At 56.9% G+C, this 18,524-nt stretch overlaps 4 protein-coding genes across 4 annotated transcripts; 2 read left to right on the forward strand and 2 right to left on the reverse strand.

The window, feature by feature from the left end:
* Positions 1-178: 178 nt before the first annotated feature.
* Positions 179-4,113, forward strand: B0T15DRAFT_481877 (cortical protein KAR9-domain-containing protein; the record flags this gene model as incomplete). Its single annotated transcript, XM_062866059.1, has 2 exons — positions 179-233; positions 797-4,113. The coding sequence occupies 2 exons, from the start codon at positions 179-181 to the stop codon at positions 4,111-4,113; spliced, it is 3,372 nt and encodes a 1,123-aa protein (XP_062726310.1).
* A 1,092-nt stretch (positions 4,114-5,205) lies between these two features.
* B0T15DRAFT_481869 (uncharacterized protein) lies at positions 5,206-11,432 on the reverse strand (the record flags this gene model as incomplete). The annotated part of the gene is made up of 13 exons (XM_062866058.1): positions 5,206-6,446; positions 6,506-6,753; positions 6,828-7,113; positions 7,194-7,633; positions 7,685-8,392; positions 8,469-8,866; positions 8,927-9,616; positions 9,685-9,831; positions 9,891-9,955; positions 10,019-10,574; positions 10,630-10,658; positions 10,729-10,982; positions 11,038-11,432. 13 exons carry the CDS (start codon positions 11,430-11,432, stop codon positions 5,206-5,208), a joined length of 5,457 nt encoding a protein of 1,818 aa, XP_062726311.1.
* A 1,165-nt stretch (positions 11,433-12,597) lies between these two features.
* B0T15DRAFT_489209 (uncharacterized protein) lies at positions 12,598-13,028 on the reverse strand (the record flags this gene model as incomplete). Its single annotated transcript, XM_062866578.1, has 3 exons — positions 12,598-12,672; positions 12,766-12,916; positions 12,991-13,028. The coding sequence occupies 3 exons, from the start codon at positions 13,026-13,028 to the stop codon at positions 12,598-12,600; spliced, it is 264 nt and encodes an 87-aa protein (XP_062726312.1).
* Positions 13,029-15,469: 2,441 nt separating this feature from the next.
* B0T15DRAFT_41298 (superoxide dismutase) lies at positions 15,470-16,861 on the forward strand. Its single transcript, XM_062865415.1, has 3 exons — positions 15,470-15,833; positions 15,899-16,103; positions 16,216-16,861. The coding sequence occupies exons 1-3, from the start codon at positions 15,708-15,710 to the stop codon at positions 16,794-16,796; spliced, it is 912 nt and encodes a 303-aa protein (XP_062726313.1). The 5' UTR covers positions 15,470-15,707; the 3' UTR covers positions 16,797-16,861.
* The last annotated feature ends 1,663 nt before the right edge of the window (positions 16,862-18,524 follow it).

Here is an 18,524-nt window from a genome sequence, read left to right on the forward strand (position 1 = left end):
GCTCTCCCCGTCGTGTTCCAGAAGGATGCTACGTAGTACAGTAGTCAATTGGGTTACAGATCAGAAAGGCCAGCTGGGCGCGTCTGTTTGGTGTGGCGTAAACATAGTGCCCAATAAGTTATAACTACTAGTAGATACTACTAGTAGTATGTTGCAGAAAAGACCTCGGCTTCCTATGATGGCCATCTGCAAGCTGCCGGCACTTGAGACAGGCCAACAACATAGTGCCGACTGTCACAACCTTTCTTCTCTAAAGAAACTGGCGTCGGTCACATGAGGAAAATTTCGGGCTGACCTGCGTCACATAACTAACCCAAGCCTGCACAACAGGGCCAGAGGTCCAATCTGGCTTGGTTGGCGCAGCGCAATCTTGAATTCTTCATGAGCGAAATTTCCTGGTCGTCTCTCAGCGGCCGATCGGCGCAAAAAGACCCTCCAAACAACACCGGATTCGCCCGCTCCAGAGTGACTTCTCAAATCCTCCGAGCCCTGTTGGCCTGTCGATTTTCCCGCACGCCAGTCCACTGCTGCGAACTTGGGCGCTGCAGCATGTCCTTGGGCCAGTCGTTGACCGCAGCGGAAAGGCCCCAGAGAATTCAGCCAGGCTCCCAGCCAGTTGAACGCGCAGCCGGGAGACACCCTGCCCGGATTATATGGAGCAAGCCCCAATCGACCGCCGCGAGCGCCGTGACCAACGCAAGCCAAGCTGCTGTTTGAGAGTTAAGGATCCCACCCAACCCACCGCAGCGCAGCATTCTGGAGAGCTCGCTGCAGCCAACGCGCCACTAAATGACAGCCCTCGCTGCTGCTGCTCCAGGCAGTGGCAACGACCAGGACTGCCTCATAGCTCCCGTCGTTGTCGAAACCGACGTAGCAGCTTACAATGCCGACCGAGATACGAGCGACCTGAACGAAGCTGTCGTGCTGACCTTCTCCTCAGTCCCCGGCGGAGCAGCTCATTTTCACCACCTCGACGAGGGTGAACAATCACCACATCACGACGCCGCGGGCGGCATCGGCGTCCACAGCACCACTCACAGCCACCCTGGTGACCCGCCAAAAACATTTCCGCCGCAACAAATACAGCTTCAACAACAACTTGAACAACAACAGCAACAGCAGCAGCAGCAGCAGCAGCAGCAACCCTCGGCCAATGAGCCACCTCCTACCAATACTCCTCCTTCGGTACCGACCCATCGCGTGCGAAAACCCTCGCCCGGACTCGCAGCGCGATTAAAAGCTCTCGGCTTCGGTGGCAGCCGCAAGCCGTCGTCTCCACCTCCGTCGCACCATCTCGAACCCGGCCGCCTCCCCGAAGAACAGCTCCGAAGGCTTGACCAAGGACACCTCGCGAGCACCTCCCATACGGTCGTCGAGCGGCGGGGCCGCCCCTGGAAGGGTGCCATCGCCCGCATACCGTCCATATCCAGCCTCAAGTCGGACCGGTCGCACGGCAAGACCGAGACAGAACCCGACGAGCCGCCTCCCGAGGCCGCCATTGCCATTGCGGCGAACCCCGGCTTCCTCCCGGAAATTGTCGCCTCCGAACCGCTGGAAATGGACACGAACAAGTACCGCCTCCCCGATCACACCAACGGAAACGGCGTGAAGGCGCAGCTCGGCACGAGGGAGGAGCACATCGCAAGGGACACGCGCCCGCCGCAGCCGCCCACGACGCCCGAGATACGTCCGCCGCCCCCTCCTCCCAAGGACAGGCCGCCGCTGGCCCGGCGTCCCACGAACCCGACACCGCCAACCGCCCGAGATGTCTTCGACTCAGATTCGATTACCTTCAATCCCCTCGGCCTCCAGCGGCCGGGGTCCATCTACACACTATCAAGAGCTTCCTTTGCGAACCAGCTCGCACAGCTCACCTCAATACAGCTCCCAGATGCCGAGTCGTTGTCCAGCAGGGTCTCTGCCATCCCGACGGCCCAGGCTGCGACAAAGGCAGTAATAGGCGCGGCGGAACAGATCCGCGGCTGGATATACAAGGCCTCGGAAGTGATTGGCGGCTTGGAGAGCGACGACGATGTCGAATGGGCCGCCGCCGGAGGACGCGAGGGCGTCGAGGAAGTCGAAAACGCGATTGTCCGCTTTGAAGAGCTCATCAAGGTCTACGTTGGCGCTATTGAGGAACTGCAGGCTCGGGAGGACATCGCCAGCGTTTCAGCCGACGATCTCCGCCGAGCCGTCGCCCAAATGGAGGCCATCCTCGAGGAGTGGGCCAAGATGCGCAACACGCTGCACAGTGTCAAGGCACAGGTCGAGATTGCCATGGAATGGGAGGAGCTGTGGAACAATGTTCTCGGGGACATCCAGAACGAGATGGACGAGCTCGCCAGATTGGTCTTCGAGATGGAGGAGCGGCGGCACAAGTCGATCCTGGCCGTCTCGACCGGCGACGGCATGGACATTGGCGACCTGGAGACCATCGTGGAGGACACCCCCCGGGCTCCCGCGCGGTTGCAACTAACACCCAACCCTCGCTTCAGCCTCCCCCCCTTCCCCGTCAGCCCTACCTCGCCCTCTCCCACGGCGACAGGCATCTCCCAAGACGATTCGAGCCTGCTGGCACTGTTCGCGAGGATGCAGCCCCTCAGAGCCTCCTTGGATTTCTTGCCCATGAGGCTCTCCGTCTTCGAAGCCAGGGCCGAGAGCATATTTCCGTCGGCATGCGAAGAACTGCATATAAGAAGGTCGGAGCTGGATACCAGCTATAAGAAGCTGGAGAAGGATGCCGAGTCCCTCCGGAAGGAGCTCGGCGAGGACCGCTGGGTGCTTGTCTTCCGCGGCGCCGGGCGGCAGGCCCAAAAGATGTACGAGTCAGTGGAGAGGAGCGCTGCGAGACTCCGCGAGGCCATCGACAGCGGGATGCATCTGACAAATCAACCCATAATGAGCAAGAAGCTGGAGAGTTATGAGGCTAAGAAGACTCACTACGGCCCGGCGATCGAGCGGGTGCTGTCCATCATCGACAAGGGCGTCAAGGACCGGCTGACGGTCAACGGGGAGATTCTTCGTTTGCACAATGAGATGCAGGCGAAGTGGAGGGAATTGAAGGACGCCATGGTAGAGCTGGATGCTTCCATCGAGGAGCTTCAGGCTGAGCGACGGGAGCAGCAGCTGCGAGATTCCGTCTCCAGCATGCTGTCAAACGACATGTCGACGATCGCGAGCGGACACGAGACGCCTCAGAGCTCGCCCCCGTCTTCCGTGATCATGTCGTCTATGGGCCTGAGCAGTTCCACCAACCTCCACGGCCCCAAGCAGCGGTCGGCAAGCAGCATAGGCTACCGCAGGCAATCCTCCCTGCCGACCCCGACAAGCCAGATTACCCGGAAGCCCGTAGCGCCGAGCATGTCGACGCTCTCGGTCCCGTCCAGAGACTCGAGAGAAGGCTCAGCCACGCCAACCGCCAACAGGATACCCAGACCGACGTCGTCCTTGGCAAAACGGCCCAAGTGGAACTCCTCGACGAACACATCCGATATCGACACCGGCCACAACTTCAAGCCGCTCACGCTCACCACACCGAGCCCCTATGCCAAGACGACGCCCACCCCAATCCGCTCCGCCTCCGCCATGGCGCCCTCATCGGCATCCAAGCTGCCCACACTCAGAAGCCCCCTCTCCCGCGCAGGTTCGGCGTCACCAATCCCCGAAAACCCACATTCCAAAAGCGGGCCCCTCCTTTCCTTCCGCGAGCGCCTCGCCTCTCCGGGGCCGCCGCTCGCGCGACAACAGCGGTCCTCTTCCAGGCCGCGCCTCGCCTCCCAAATCTCCGCGCCGCCCGTTGTTCAAAACAACAACGGCAGCAGCATCAGTAACAGACGTGCGTCCCTACAGCCGCCAAGACCTGTCGAGATCTCGCCCCCTGAGGCGGCGACCACCCCAAGACGACCGGCCAGCTCCCTCGCGTCTTCGGCAACAAGGCGGACCAGCCTGCTGCCTCAGCCAAGGATGGCGACGACAGCAGCAAAGGGGACGAGCGTCACGGGCAGGGAGAGTCCGCAGGCGGTCGCGGGCGCCCGCTTTGCCATGCGCAAGGGGAGCAGCAGCTCGGCGGCCGCCGAGAAGCCCAAGGATATGAGGCCGAGGTGGCGGGCTTAATTAAGCCTCTCTCTGCTTTACAGGGGTCGTTCAAGCGATTGGTCAAGCGACTGGAGTTCTCTCCTCCCCTCGTCAAGGCCAACTCATTTCACCTTCTCGATCGCACCTAAATTTTTGTCCTACTAGCGGGTGCTACTCACTATTTCCTCTCTCGCGGCCATCGTGGTAATAAATACCAAACCTGATCCTTGACGACGGCAGCGTATATTCCAGTGCGTTTTTTTTGTCTCTTGTTCCAAAGGGAAGCGGGGCGTTTTTGGGGTTGCGCAACATCAACTGCATATCTCGGCATCAATCATACATAAAGGGGGGGACTTGCTTGCATCTAGCACTTCAGTTGTTTTCAAGGGCGCCTACCCGAACGTTTGAGGAGGTTTAGGTAGTTACGTAGGTCTCTTTTCTAAAATGTGGCCGGAGCAGGACTTGCGCCCAGGCAACTTCTCTTCCTTCTCAGAGTTCAAGTTCAGAGTCGGACGGATCTGATCTGGACAGGCGGTTTAGGGGGACGGGGGGTTGTTCTTTATTCGATAGGTGGAGATACCAGATTGGCCACCTCTACATCAGGTAGGTAGGTAGCTTTACCGGTGGAAAAGGGGGACCAACAAGGCGACACTTCCAAGGTATCTATCTATCTAGGGGTATTTTAGTGGTTGATTTCTTCATTTCATCTCTTTCTCGGTCTTTGTCTTGTTCTGCTATCCTCTTCGTTGTTGCTGCTCGGCTTCTTATACCCTGTGCGTCATACCCCTGGGAGCCTTGGCTTTCATCTTTGGTTTACTAGTAGTTCTCGTAAATACCACTGCTAACAAAGTCCCTGTCATCCCATGCTTGCTTCGTAGTGAAAAGCGGCCGGCTTGTCCTCTCAGGGAGATGTTAGATTCTCAGGCGGGAATGAAACGGGTCATCAGTTGTCTAACTATAGCCTAAGTCTAGGATCTTGATGGGAAGAATCGTATCCAAGATTCCACCACGGAAGCTCGTCATTCGACTACTATCCGTACTACATATCAGCCTCCCCATGTTCTAATCTCCCATGCTGGACATGCCTTTGGGTAATCCCTCTCTCTTTTCCTCTCACACCGACACTCCTCGCTAGGCTCGGCCCTGGTAATGGCGGCGCCCGCACTTAGCACATTGCGGGAGCAGGTCATCCTCGTCGTCATCACTCGACTCGCTTCCCGTACTGTCGTGCTGGTTGTCATTGTTGTCCTCCTTTTCCTTTCTCTTCGGGCTCGCCCACGCGGAATTGCCGCCGTCATATCTCCTGGTAACGACATCCTCCCTCCGCCGCTTTCTCTTCTCCGCGGTGATGTGCTCATCAACCTTGAGCCTGCCGCCATTCTCACCGTCCTGGGAGTCGGTTGACGTGACGGCGTCGTCGTCGTTGTCGTCCTCGTCCTTGTTCTTCTTCTGCAGCTGGAAGAGATAGCGGTCGCGCATGTGCTGCTGGCCCAGCCGCTCGGCAACAAAGTTGGCCGAGTTGAGACTGACCAGCGTCCGCTTGGGCCGTCGTCCTCCGACACGCTCCATGACCCTGACACAGAGGCGCCAGTTCTTGGCAACAGTGGTCTTGGCCTCGTGCTCCTCGGGCTCGTCGCACGGTTTTCGCTTGACGAAGTCGCGAGGCTGCCTGGGAATCAGCGATAAGACGGAGGCGTCATGCTGGGTAAAAACTTGAGGTGGCTTGACGACGTCGGTGAGGTAACGGTCGTGCGCAACATCGGCAGGCGTGCGGCCGACGGCGTTTTCGCAGCACAGAAGGCTCTCGTCGAGGTCAATGACGGCGTGCACGATGGTGGGGTCCGCGTCCCTGGCCAGAAGCGAGTGCAAAGGCGTGTCGCCGGTGCCGTCGAGCATCCTCAGTGCCTGCTTGGCCGTTTCGGGAGAGATATCGAAGAGCAGCTTGATCACGCGGATTGCGGAGTTCGCAGCCTCTTCATGGTACCCGGAAATGGCCACGGCGTAGCAATACTGGTGCAGTGGTGTGCGGCCGGAGTGATCAAGTTTGTTTCGCTCCTTCAGCATCGGTATAAGAGTCGCGCGATCGAGAAGATCCAGAAGCGGTTTCAACTTCTTCGGATGTGGCATGTAATGGAGCGCCGCGTGCAATAGGTTATTCCGTCCTCGATCCTTGGTGGTCTGGTCGGCTCCAGCATCGATCAATACCTTGACTGCATCAAGCCGTCCTAGTCGGCAGGCTAGCATGAGCGGCGTCACACCATTCGCTGCCTTTACCTCAAGCAACGTCGGTTGGGTCCTGACGAGATAAGAAACCAGCTCAGTAGCCTCCCTACTTGGCGGAGCATAGACTGCGGCATGTAGGACCAAATCACCTGCTTCGCGTCAGGGCCTGTGCTCTCAAAATCAACGTCTAGGTTCAGGGTGCACCTACTCTGATCATGCAACCACTTAGAAATAGCGGCGTCAAACCCGCCCGGAGCTTGGGCGAGGTGCTTCAGCCTCGCGTCTTCACGGGCCGCCTCGGACTTGGCGAAGGTAAGATAGTGTCTTAGCGGAGTGTCGCTGAGGAACCACTCCACGGTCTCGATCCGGCCCGCAGAGGCAGCGAGTAGAAGAGGTGAGGTTTCGGTACCGCTTGGTTTGTCGGCTACCTCGCGCCCAGCGGCTGCCCAGTCACTCCTATGCAACATGGTCGGTCAACCCATGATTAGATGGACTGTCTAGACACTGATGTGTAGAGGATTTGGACATACCTCTTCTTTCCGTAGACTGTCAACCCCTGATAATACCGGGGCTTCACTTTGATTTCCACCCCCGTGTGCTTCACCATGTGCTCCAGGGGCAGCCCGGCCCCGGTGCGCTTGATGATCTCGCCGAGCAGTTCCACACGGCCAAGTTCGACAGCTAGCCTGAATTCAGCATCTGGGAAGGTGTAGAAGCGAGGACGGTCTTCGTTGGAGTCAAGCTTTTGAGCGCTCCAGCGCTCGTAGACCTCCAGGAGAAACTTGAGTCTCTGCATGTTATTTTCGGATATGACAGCTACGAAGACGAGTTAGCGTTGAAAATGGGGAGAAGAGTAGGAAAGGTGGAGGGTGAGGAAAGAAAAGGGGGATACATACATTGCAGGAGGAATCCCCAGCTCGCCATCTGTAGGGGCGTAGTGCGGCTGTTCACCTTCATCGACACCTGTCCGACGTTGTCGATGGTGAACTGATCGTCTATGATCTCGCCATATATCCTTGGCGTCGAATCGTCTCCGTGGGCCGACTCGTCATCTGAGCATTCGGAACAGCCATCGTCCGAGCACGATGAGTGCGGTTCGGCCTGCATCCTGTAGCGGGTCTTGGGTTTCTCTTCCGGGGCATACTGCGCATGCGCGATCTCAAGGATCGCCCTCGCCACATTGTAGTGGCCATGAGCAACGGCGACCGAGAAGGGGTTGTTGTTCATCGAGTCGAAAACAGCAATCTTAAGCGGCGCTTGCTCCTTGGCGTCATCCCAAGCTGTCAGTGTGAGAGTCTTGATGGTCTTCAGGTCGCCTTTCCAGGAAGCGTTGAACCTTTGCGGCGTCAGCATAAGCAAGACATCCCAGAAACGAGCAGTGTCTCACAGCTTGATATAAGCATTCCTCCTGGCCTCCGTCACGTCATTGACGTTCTGGAAGGTGAAGGTGTAATTGTAAGGCTCCGTCTTTTGAACGAGAGCACGGTGCGGGTTCGGAATCCCGGAGCCTTGCCACTGGTCTTTGGGCCGGGGATCGAACTCGGACATGGTCTTGGCTCCGTTGGCAAGCAAAGCCTTATAGACCGTTTCCACTGTCTTGATCGCTTCTTCAATGGCCGTTGCCTTCTCCCTCTCACCTGGAGCACTGTTAGAGGCTGCTCTCTCCTTCTCATAACTCCTGAGATTCAGCTGATATGATCTCCGGACTCTTTCGATATTCTCTGACACGACCCAGTGCTGGTATGTTCCTTCTTCGAAGTTTCCTAGGAAGGAGTCGATCCCTTCCGGCAGCTCCGGAGGAGAAGGCGTCGGTGCGCTGTTCCGTTGGTAGTCACGGAGTATCTCGAGCTGTCTCTGTGCAAGATCCAAGGTTGACCCCGTAAACCGCGAGTACGAACTGAAGTGATACCACGACGTGCTGGTAACGACGTTGGGGTTTGCGGCACGCTCCAGGAGCTCGAGGGCTGTTTCGGGTCGCGGGGACTTCAAGGCCAGGATCAAGGGCTGTTCCACCCCCGAGGAGAAATGGCCTTGGTTGAACTCGAAACTACGGAGTTGGTTCTCCATGTTCGCGGCTTGCTTCGCGCATTTAAGCCTGGTTGGGTATTGCACAAGTTAGTCTTGGTCCTACGTAGTAACGTGGCTCAGGGCGGCTAATGAATGGTGCGCACCAGGTCTCGAAATCAATATGCGGAAGAGCGCCACTGTCGAGCAGCTTCTTGACCGCGGCCAGATTTCCCTTTTGAACAGCGATCTGTAGAGCGCTCCGGAAACTGAAGTAGTTGCCGAAAGCAATGTGGTTGATGGCCGTTTTGGTCCCCGTCGGGTCATTTTCGCAGAGAGACTTGAGGAGAGATTCCGCATTTCGCTCTACAAAGACGTGGAAAGCAGTGACACCATTCATGTCCGCTTGGGCAGAAGTCGCGCCGAGCTTGAGGAGAGTATTGACCATCTCCTTCGCCTTCTCGACGGGGAGAGCAAGGGCGAGCATGAGAGGCGTGAGTGCAGCATTCGGTTTCTTCTGGTAGTCGAGGAACTTGACGGGCAGGAGGACATCCGCACCATAGTCCTGAGGTCCAATCGTCAGTGCTTGGGCTTGATTCTCATGAGACGCGAAGAGGTTGCTTACCTGGACCAGGGTTATGACCACTTCCGTATGCCCCTCGATGATAGCATAGTGTAGAGCCGAGCAAGGCGTGTCCCAGGCAAGCACGTTTATATCGTAGAAATCAGGTTCGTCATCGTCGTCTTCAGCCAGAGGGTCGTCCAGCGGTTCGGCCTCCTTCTTCCCAACCTTGACAAACGATCCGGTCGCGATGCTCTGTGCCCCGTCATCGGACTCGGCATCGTCAACCATCTCGCCGTCCGACTCGTCATCGTCGCTAGCGGTTTCTCCAACGGCTGGTCCGCCATCTGCGGTCTTTGCTGCGGTCTTTTCTCGCCGACGTCGATCTTGCTTCTCTTCGTATTCGGCCTCGTTGGCGGTGCTCCTGTCCAGGAGGATCCTGACAATCTCTACGTCTCCCCGGGCAGCGGCAAGATGGAGCGCCGTTCTGCCGTCCGCAAGACGAGAAACGAGGCGGGCTCCAGCATCGACCAGGGCTCGGACAATATCGGGCGTGGAGCTCATGGCGGCCAGATGCAAAGGTGTTCGGCCGGTGTAGTCCCGAGTGTTGGGATTACTGCCCTCCTGAGCCAACCAGTCCACGACGTGCTCGAGGTCTCCGTCTACAATAGCCTGGCAAAGTCGGGCAGTGTTGCCAACATAGGCCATCTCGGTCCAGTCGTCATCGGTCACGGGGTTGAAGGAGCCGATTGACTGCAGGGGCATCAGTTGCCGCTGTCATGGGCTGGCTGGCTGCCTTTCACCAGGAGGGACCAACTTACCTGTCTGCCAGGGTCGTCCTTGATGAACGAGATGCGGCCCGAGACGAAGACTTTCCCTTCCTCCTCCGCGATCTCCTTCTCCTCCCCTGTCTGTGGAATGGGGCAGCATCCGCAGCAGTCATTGACCACATCCTCGAACCGGCCGAACTGATAGATAGGCATTAGCAAACAAAAAGACACTGGCATCATGGCTAGGCCAGTCTCACAAAGGCCGGATGGCGATGGAGGTAGACTTTTCTGTCCTCCGGCTGGTTCCATTCAGCATTGAGCACTGCGAGTTGAGGTTAGTACTAGTTGTGCGCCGCGTCCTGTGGTCTGGTGAGAAGTAACCCACAAAGGTCCCTCGTGTAACAGAGCTTCTCAATCCGCTTGGCATGGAACCTGGGTCCATACGGGATGGTAAACGTGTGGTAGTTCGAGACCTCCTCCTCGGTGAGCCAGTCGGCAACCTCATCCTCATGTGCTTCTTTGATGTTGCCTCTGAGCGACCGAAGGTGTCGGTGATGGCGGTTGATACGAGGCCGGCCCCTCTCTTCACGGCGCCTGTCAAGATATTGATCCCTTGCGGACGACGTAGGCAGCCTCTCCAAAACCAGGAGCCTTGCCAGACCGAGCGTGCGCTGAAAGCTTCGCTCGAAGATGGTCGGATCGACGCGCGTACGGTCAAGGTCCGGCCAGTACACTTCGAAGCCCCTGTGGCTGTACTTTGAGAGGCGGCTCTCGTACGATGGGCTTCGGCGAGTCAGGTCAATGTGGTTGATCTGGGTCATGTACGACTGCAGCGCACGGGGCGTGCAGTAGACCTGCTTGCCATCGTAGGCAGCGCCCGAACAGTCTATGTCGAAGCCAGTCAATATTTCCGAGACGGACTTGTAGATCCGGAGCACAATCTGTACAGCAGTGAGCCATCGTCTGGAACGGAGATTGCGGGTCTCTCAAGTTTACCTGAATGTGGCGAGTCGGATATTGGCTGCCTGGGAGAGGGATGTTAGCCGGGCTGTATAGAGATCTCTAGACGGGAAGTTTAGTTGAGAAGCTACTTACAGATGGTGATGGCGTGCTTGGTCCTGACGACGGTGGTCTCGGTGAGGAGAGCGTCGCGAACCCGGTTCTCAATCTCCTTGATCTTCTCTATGGCTTGGTCTTCAGAAAGTCCATACAAGAACAGATCGACATCGGAAGCAGCGCAGAATTTCTCATGGTAGAATTCGCGGAGGCCTCTCTTGGACCGGCTGTACTCCTCCGGGACAGGAAGCAGGGTGTTGACAACAGAGGATCCGGCCGCCACCACATTGTTCCTAAAGGCATTGTTAACCGTACGCTATGTGCCTAGATGAGCATAAAGTAACATACCAGTCAAGCTCGACGAGCGACGACTCAGAGAAGACGTTGAAATTGTGCTGAAACTCCTTGAAGGACTGGACCACGGCAGGGGACCCGTCGGCGCGGCGGGTTTCGGCCGGAAGGGGCATGATGTACCTGGCCCTTTCCTCCTTCGATTCCGTCTCCAGCTTGCGGGCCCTGATCTTGATGTTTGGGGTGTCCTCGGTGAAGAGGGGCAGCACGTTGACATAGGGATCTTTGAGCAAGTCATTGTCCGAGTCTTGGGCAAAGGTCTGGCGCAGATGGGCCTCATACTTGCGGTACGGTTCCATCAATTCCACCATTGGCGTCTCGGGGTGCTGGGTGATGTATTTCACCAGCCCATTCAGGGGCACAGGTGGCGCCGGGATAGCCTTGGATGCCATGTTCGGGGACAAGAAGGTCAGAAAGGAAGTCAAATGGAAGTTGAGAGGCAGACGAAATCCCAAGTCTATTTGCGAGGACTGTCTTCGAAGCTGCTGAGAGACGACAGCAGTCGAGGAGTCGAAAGGTGCCCATTTATGAGGAAAGGAGACTACCTACTCCCGGGGCTAAGTCATTCCGAGCTGCATGCCGAATTAGTGTCAATCATGACGACTTGGCTGATGGCGGTCACAGTTTGTGGCGCGAGTTAAGACAATCGCGTCGGAGTAGCGCTCTTCTGCCTAGAATGACCCGCGATTCTCCGTGACAAGGGAACGCGAAGTCCAGTGATCGCACATCTAACCCGGTCCACTCGAAAGGAAAACAACGATATATGCCTTTGTCTCACGCTGATGCCTGGAACTGCCTAACCTGACGGCTGAGATCCATGATTCATTGATGGAAATTGAAATGAGCTGCCAAGTCAGCCCAGTCCGTCTTAACAGAAAACGCAGGGTCAGGGGAAGGAACAATCAACGAAGCGAGTCAAACAAGCGACCGCCCAGCTCAACTACCCGCCAAGAACCCGAAGTCAATCTGAGAGAGCTTCAACTGTTAGTACCGTGACACAGAATTACTAGGAATCTACCTCGAAATAAGTGACGTAAGCAACAATGGTTTTCTCGTCCCAAGCAACCTTTTAGGCTCAGAACCTGGAAGTACTAGGATCCATGTTGTGAGTAGGTGTTGGGGTAGTCTGACCGAGACCTGGAAACCAAGGCTATTTGGCCCGAGCTTGAGAAACGACTAGGTAGTGATTTGGACCGCTCACTGTACATGATAAGGGCGAAGTCTTTCTTTGTATCGAGTCCCGAGATAATCCAAAGTCATCAGCCCGTATGTATGTCTGTCACGAGCCAGAAACTCTATCCCCCGCGCCGAATCGTAACAAGGTAGTCAAGTCCCGAGACACCGCAAGTACAATCGCAAGGCACTTTGAGGAGGAGACCTGAAGCGCAATAACCATGTTGCATCATGTAAACCAGCAGCCACCCAAAACGCCCCTGGCCGGATCCAGCATCGTACAATGTCCTTCCTATCCCACGAGCGAATGGGTCAGACGCATACTCCAAGAAAAAACACCGAACACCATGCTCCGTATCTCTAAAGCCAACCAATTTATCCCTTCTATAGTGCGATGGCGCCTCTCCGGTTCTCGCGTAGATGCAGCAGGCCTTGGAAGCCACAGAAAACGAGGAATCCCTGGGAACAACCAACATTAGCCACGTCCTCATCCGCTTCTGGCCTGTCCCCGACACGGAACCGCTGTGAACCCGGTAAGGCATTGTAACGTACAGCGTAGATGATGACGGCGGTGAAAACTGTGGCCGCAACTTCCGGCCCATTCTCCGGGTCCTCGTCGCCGCCGACAAGCTCGGGATGGTTACCCTTGAACAGGAGTCCGAGGACCGACAGGATGATGATTGCGAATGTTGAAATGACGACGCTGGCGCAGGATTAGCACGACACGCGCCCCATTCTATCGAACAATCCACAGCCGAGGCTGGCGACGTCACTCACCAAGACCATGCTTGCATCGCGCTCACGATCGGCTTCATCTTGGAGGCGGGGGCCAGTCTTTAACCAAATAGCGCGGTAGTATCAGTATAAGAGCCTCGACTTCGTCGGGGGCTGCGAGTAATCGCTGGAGAGCTTATCGTATGGTGGACCGGTGGTTGGTTATAGGAAACCCTTCCTTTCGGCTACAGTCACCAAGCACCGGCAATGGACCCACTATTTTTGTTGCCTGATAACCGAGGCAGACATAACGCTCCAAGTGTGGGGCGCCTCACGTTGAACAGTTGAACTTCCCGAACCCCGGTGTGCTCACACGCAAACATCACAGTATTGTAGCCCGCCGTCCAGGGCAGGTATCCCAACGTCTACACAATGACTTGAACTGCGCGGCCATTGTCGGCTGCCTTCTGATATGGCATCGTCTTATGCACCAGTCATGCATTGCTGTGCTTCACTGGAGAAATTCTTTTCGCGCCTAGAGAAGCAATGTGGAAGATGCAAGGGAACCGAGCATTCAGTCAAGTGGCTATCAAGGCTCCTCCTGTCTTTGCAAACAATATTGCAGCTCCTCTCTTTGTTCGATCCCTACCGGACGACGCATGCAAAGAGATATCCATGGACGCTGTGTTTGAACAGCACTGATCCGAAAGCAGAAGTTTACCTCCTTTCCGCACTCTTGACTGCTGGCTGTGGCTGTACATACATGTACTGCAAATCCACATGGCCTCGCATATGGGCTGCATTTGGAAGCGCCAGCCAGCGTCTATTTTCACCACGGGAAAGCCGGGGAGCTTCCTTGAGGCTTCGGCAACGTGAATAGCCGACCGGACCGAGCTGCGCCTTCCCAGATCGCGCCCCAGCCTCACTCGGAGCCTGAGCTAGCTCAACCTGCATGCCCTGACTTCCATTCCGTACGAATCGCAAGGGTTTCACTGCTCGATCACCCTCGATGGGCTCATTGGGCCCGAGCTGTCGGGAGGGAAACGAAACGCCAAGCTCAGGTCGGCCTAGGGATCGATCTGAAACGAACGGCAGGTAGCCGCATCGAAGCCAGCCCTGCCGGGCCATCAATCGCCACGTTGACTCCAGCATCTAAGAGCACCGGCCGCGTCCCACCACAGCATAGGTTCTGGGCTTCAAGTAGTTTCTGAGCGAGCTGCTTCAGGTTCAAGGCGGAAGGCTCAGGGAGAGTCAGCGATGGAGGACACCCCAGAGCGAGACATGCCCAACCCTATCCCCCCAGCGCCCTCTAGAGCGGAGAGCGAGAACTACCCAAGCAGTCTGCTGAGCATTGGTACTAGTTATACTGCATGCTGTCGGTGTCACACTAACTAGTAACCTTGTGTGCATGCATGCGTGTGTGTGTCCCGGATCACTGCTTCTCACCTCTGTGGCCTGCCAACTGCGTTTCGACGTGCAGGATGTCTAACTAGCTGAACTTGCCCCAGTTTGTTGCTTTTGGCCTTTGACAGTTTGACGTGTGCCGCAGCAGATCCTGCGGAGATCTACATCCGAGAGATGTCATGATTTGTATGGGAAGTATCCCAAATGCGGACAGCAAATCTGACTAAATTGGGGAGCCTAGCATTTAACCGCCTTCTGGGCAACGTAACCTCACTACGGATGTACACAGTAGTAGCATTGTGTCGTCACAAAGGGCAGCAGCGTTGCAGGACCTCCTCGATTAGTTTGTTACCGAAATGCTCTGTGCTTGATAGAGATCAGCATGTCACACGGCCCCCCACAGCAACGTGCTTGGGTTACTCGTTTGGGACGATGAACAAAGGCGTGTGAGTGAAACCTGTTGTTGGCTCGAACCGGATAGCCGCTGCGGGCGGTTTGCTCGGCCAACCAACCCCCCAACCAAGCAGCGTGCTAAATCCATGTCGGCTGTGCCCCTCCGTCACCGCCGGATTTGTCGATCATGATGGAAACCGCTAGCAACTATGAGAAGGAACCAGTCAACTCTTAGTCAACGTTATAACTGTCCGAGGATGTTTGAGTTCGGCTACGTGTGCTCCGGACGATGTGCTGAGTGAGAAGCCTTTCACGTGGTACAAGTACCTTTGGCCTATGCAGGCCAAGCTCTGCGGTAGCTTACCCGCAGCCGGGGCGGTTTCTTTGACGGTTCCGAGCCATGGGATGGATGGTGACGGCGGGTGGCACAAGGACTGCGCCGTGCGGCGCCAAACCTGGAAGTCACACAGCTTGACTCCTTCGGTGGCCGAGGGCCATCCAGTGTAATCTACGGCAATTTACCTGCAGTAGACGGGGGTGGCGGCCAACTGCAAGGTACCCATCACCAACCGGGGCGGTTGCGCTTCCCTGCAGCTCACTTTTGTTTACTGCGGTTTGCCGCGCCGTTGAGCAGCACCTTCCTTGGCCCCTGCCATCTCCCGAAATCCATTCCGCATGAGGAAGGCCTACATCCAACGGAATCCGATATATACCTTACCCACCCGGCTTCTGTCACCTGTCAACTCGCACCTGATGATCCGTCTCATCTCTTCTCCTCAAAATACGTAAAGAACTCTGTGGATGCCCATCTCCTTTGTCCGAGCGACCTTATCCCCCAAAAGCTCAACTTTTGCCTGCCACTTGGTCCATCAGTCTGGGCTTATAAGAGGAAATTCATCTTGCCCGGCAGCCACAACTGGGCGACCAGATAGTTCGCCTTCACAGAAAAGCCTCCTCCCAATTCTAGACATATCTCGGCCAACATGCGCGCCTCGAACAGTCTGTCACTGCTGCTGGCCGCGGCCGGCACCCGGGTTGCTGCTCAAACCGACTCGTCCTCCAGCGCGGCTCCCAGCAGCACCGTCACACCCGGAGGGCCTGTCACGGGCGTATGTGGTATCCGTCGGCCTCGCAATTGTTTTTTGAAGCCAAGTGTACTGACTCTTGGCAATAGGAGCTCGGCGATGCCCCAGTAGTGATCGATAACCCCCAGGGCGTCGTTTACAAGGCGACTCTACCCGAGTCAGCCTTCTTCAAGCCTGCGTTCCCAGAGGGAGGCAACATCCAGGGCGAGGTCACGGCCGTCGCCAGCGCAGACGGCAGGGGCGTGCAATTCACCTTGAAGCTCAGCAACCTGCCCAAGTTTGACGAGCCTCTCCGTAAGTCGCACAAATTCAACCTCCCCCCACTCCGGGACGCACTCACTCTCACTCTTCACGCCCGACAATACGTTACCTTACATAAAAATGCTGACCCTCGTGCGCCTCTTAGCTTACCACATCCACGTCGACCCGGTGCCGTCGGACGGCAACTGCACGAAGACGCTCGCGCACCTGGACCCCTTCATCCGCGGCGAGACGCCGGTCTGTGACGCGTCGGCGCCGGCGACGTGCCAGGTCGGCGACCTGAGCGGCAAGTACGGGGCCATCCCGACGACCGCGGAGGGGGGGGTTTTCGAGGCGTCGTACGTCGACCTGTACGCCTCGACCGTCGAGGGCATCGGCGCCTTCTTCGGCAACCGCAGCATCGTGTTCCACTACCCCAACAAGACGCGCATCACCTGCGCCAGCTTCGAGAGGGTGGAGGAGGGCGGCGGCGGCTACGGTGGCAGCAGCAGCGTCTCGCTGCCCGTGGGGGCGCCGAGCTCCACTGCCGTCGCCGGCCCCACGTACGGCAGCAACGCAACCGTCACCGTGTCCCCGACCGGCGGTCTCTTGCCCCCGACGACTACCTCCTCCGGGGCGGGGCCGTCTACCACCTCGGACGTGGCTATCGGTGCTGCGGCGGGCTTGCGGGCGGGGATGGCCGGCGCGTTGGTGTTTGGTGGTGCGGCGGCTGTTTTCATGCTCTGATTTTGGCAAGGAGAAGTGACAAAGGAAGACATGCTTGGTTTTGCAGGTTCGGCGTTTGGCGGGGGTTCACCCACCGAGGCGGCTAAGAAGAAGGAACGGATCGATGGCGGGTTAGTGGGTACTAATTAGCTAATATCTGACCGGGTTTGGGCGAAGCGTGATGCGTTGATAACTAGCGGAATAAAATGAGTTGCCTGATGGCGGAAGCGATGCTGGTACCTCTCTGAGAAAGTATGATGATTGAACATGAAGTGCCAGTTGCTTGATCCGACCGGGATCGATCCGCATCCATATTAGTTGATTCGTTCAGCATCGGCCTGCAAATCATAGGTACCTGAGCAATCAGTTTCTCTCGTTGGGTTCATCACATCCCGTCCATCGGGTCAAGGTACATAACGTTAGGTGTAGTGCAGTAGGTGGACTTTTTCCACTTTCGAAGCTGAATGCCCACGATCCGCGCTGATGAATGGACGCCATCTCGCCTGAAAAGCGACTGCTTGGCGCGGTTCATCCCCACACCTGGGGCCCGCGGGAGGGATCCTAGCGCCGATCAAGGGTGGGGCGGGATCCACAACATATCCGAGTCTGTTGCTTGTCTCCAACAAAAAGCTTGCCCTCGAACCTCTTTCTACCTGATTCTACCTGAATAAAAGTTATCTTCAAGCCCAATTTCCGCTTGCCGCCGTCGATCACAAGGCACCGCTAAAAAGTCAAGAGAACCAGGGTGGTTTGAGATTGTGATCAGAGCCACGACGGCGTCAGTGGAGATTCGGACCGCCCCCCTGCCACACGGTCAGGCGTGATCATTACGCGCTTCCGTCTTGGACATGGATCCATCGGTTTGACGCGGACAATATTGCGTACAGACTCACCATCAAGCAGTCGGGAGGCGCCGGCGGGCGATCAATGTTTCGGACTTGGGCTTTTCTGAAGAGGCGGAAATGGCAGATGGATGATGCCATGGGCTGGTCCGGGAGATGTGACGGTTCACTTGGCGCGCCGGGGTTGCTGTGATGAGCGGTCCAGTGGTATCCTCTAACCTTCCAATGCGCAGGTTGTTTGCTGAACTCATCATGAAGGATGGCCGCCTAAAGCCGAGCAAGCGGTATAGGTCGGGGTAAGGTGAGAGACTCTTTGCATCTTATCAACCCGACGCTGTGGTTCACCCTTGTTTGCGACTGTTGTTTGCTTTCCGTCTTTGTTTTGGACAAGCAACTCCGGGCCCCGGGTCGGAGTTCGGTCATTCTTGGGTATTCCGGGAGGACTGCAGCCCGGATAGCTCCAACATGGCTTCCGATCACTGTCATTGCTCCCCAATTCTGCAGGAGCATCAGAGCCGCGTGGGTTGACAGATCCAGGTCAATGCACCCCTGCGTCGATCCGCAGCGTTCCCAGGGCATGCATGGGTCAGGCGAGGAGTCCCGGCCCTTACCAAGCTGGATTCGATGTAGGTGACCCAGCTATGCATGTAAGACAAGGTATGTTCTGTAGTTCATCATCTCACTGTGACGTTAACTAGCAAAAGAAAAGCCACGAGCAGTTTCCCGGATTTGCTACGGCTGAGACATGCCCTCCATGTCAGATGAACTGCTGCGGCCTTCCGCGCATCTTGCAGAGAGATGAAGGAAATGTCTTGGGCGCCCAACTGCGTAGCGTCAGCCTCGAATGTCACCCACCCCCCTTCCGAAAGGGGAGACGGGCGGGTGCGGCAACAAATCATCGTCGCCC

The sequence above is a fragment of the Chaetomium strumarium genome (assembly GCF_033439665.1).
Source record: "Chaetomium strumarium strain CBS 333.67 chromosome Unknown B0T15scaffold_1, whole genome shotgun sequence".
Classification (NCBI taxonomy): Eukaryota; Fungi; Ascomycota; class Sordariomycetes; order Sordariales; family Chaetomiaceae; genus Chaetomium; species Chaetomium strumarium.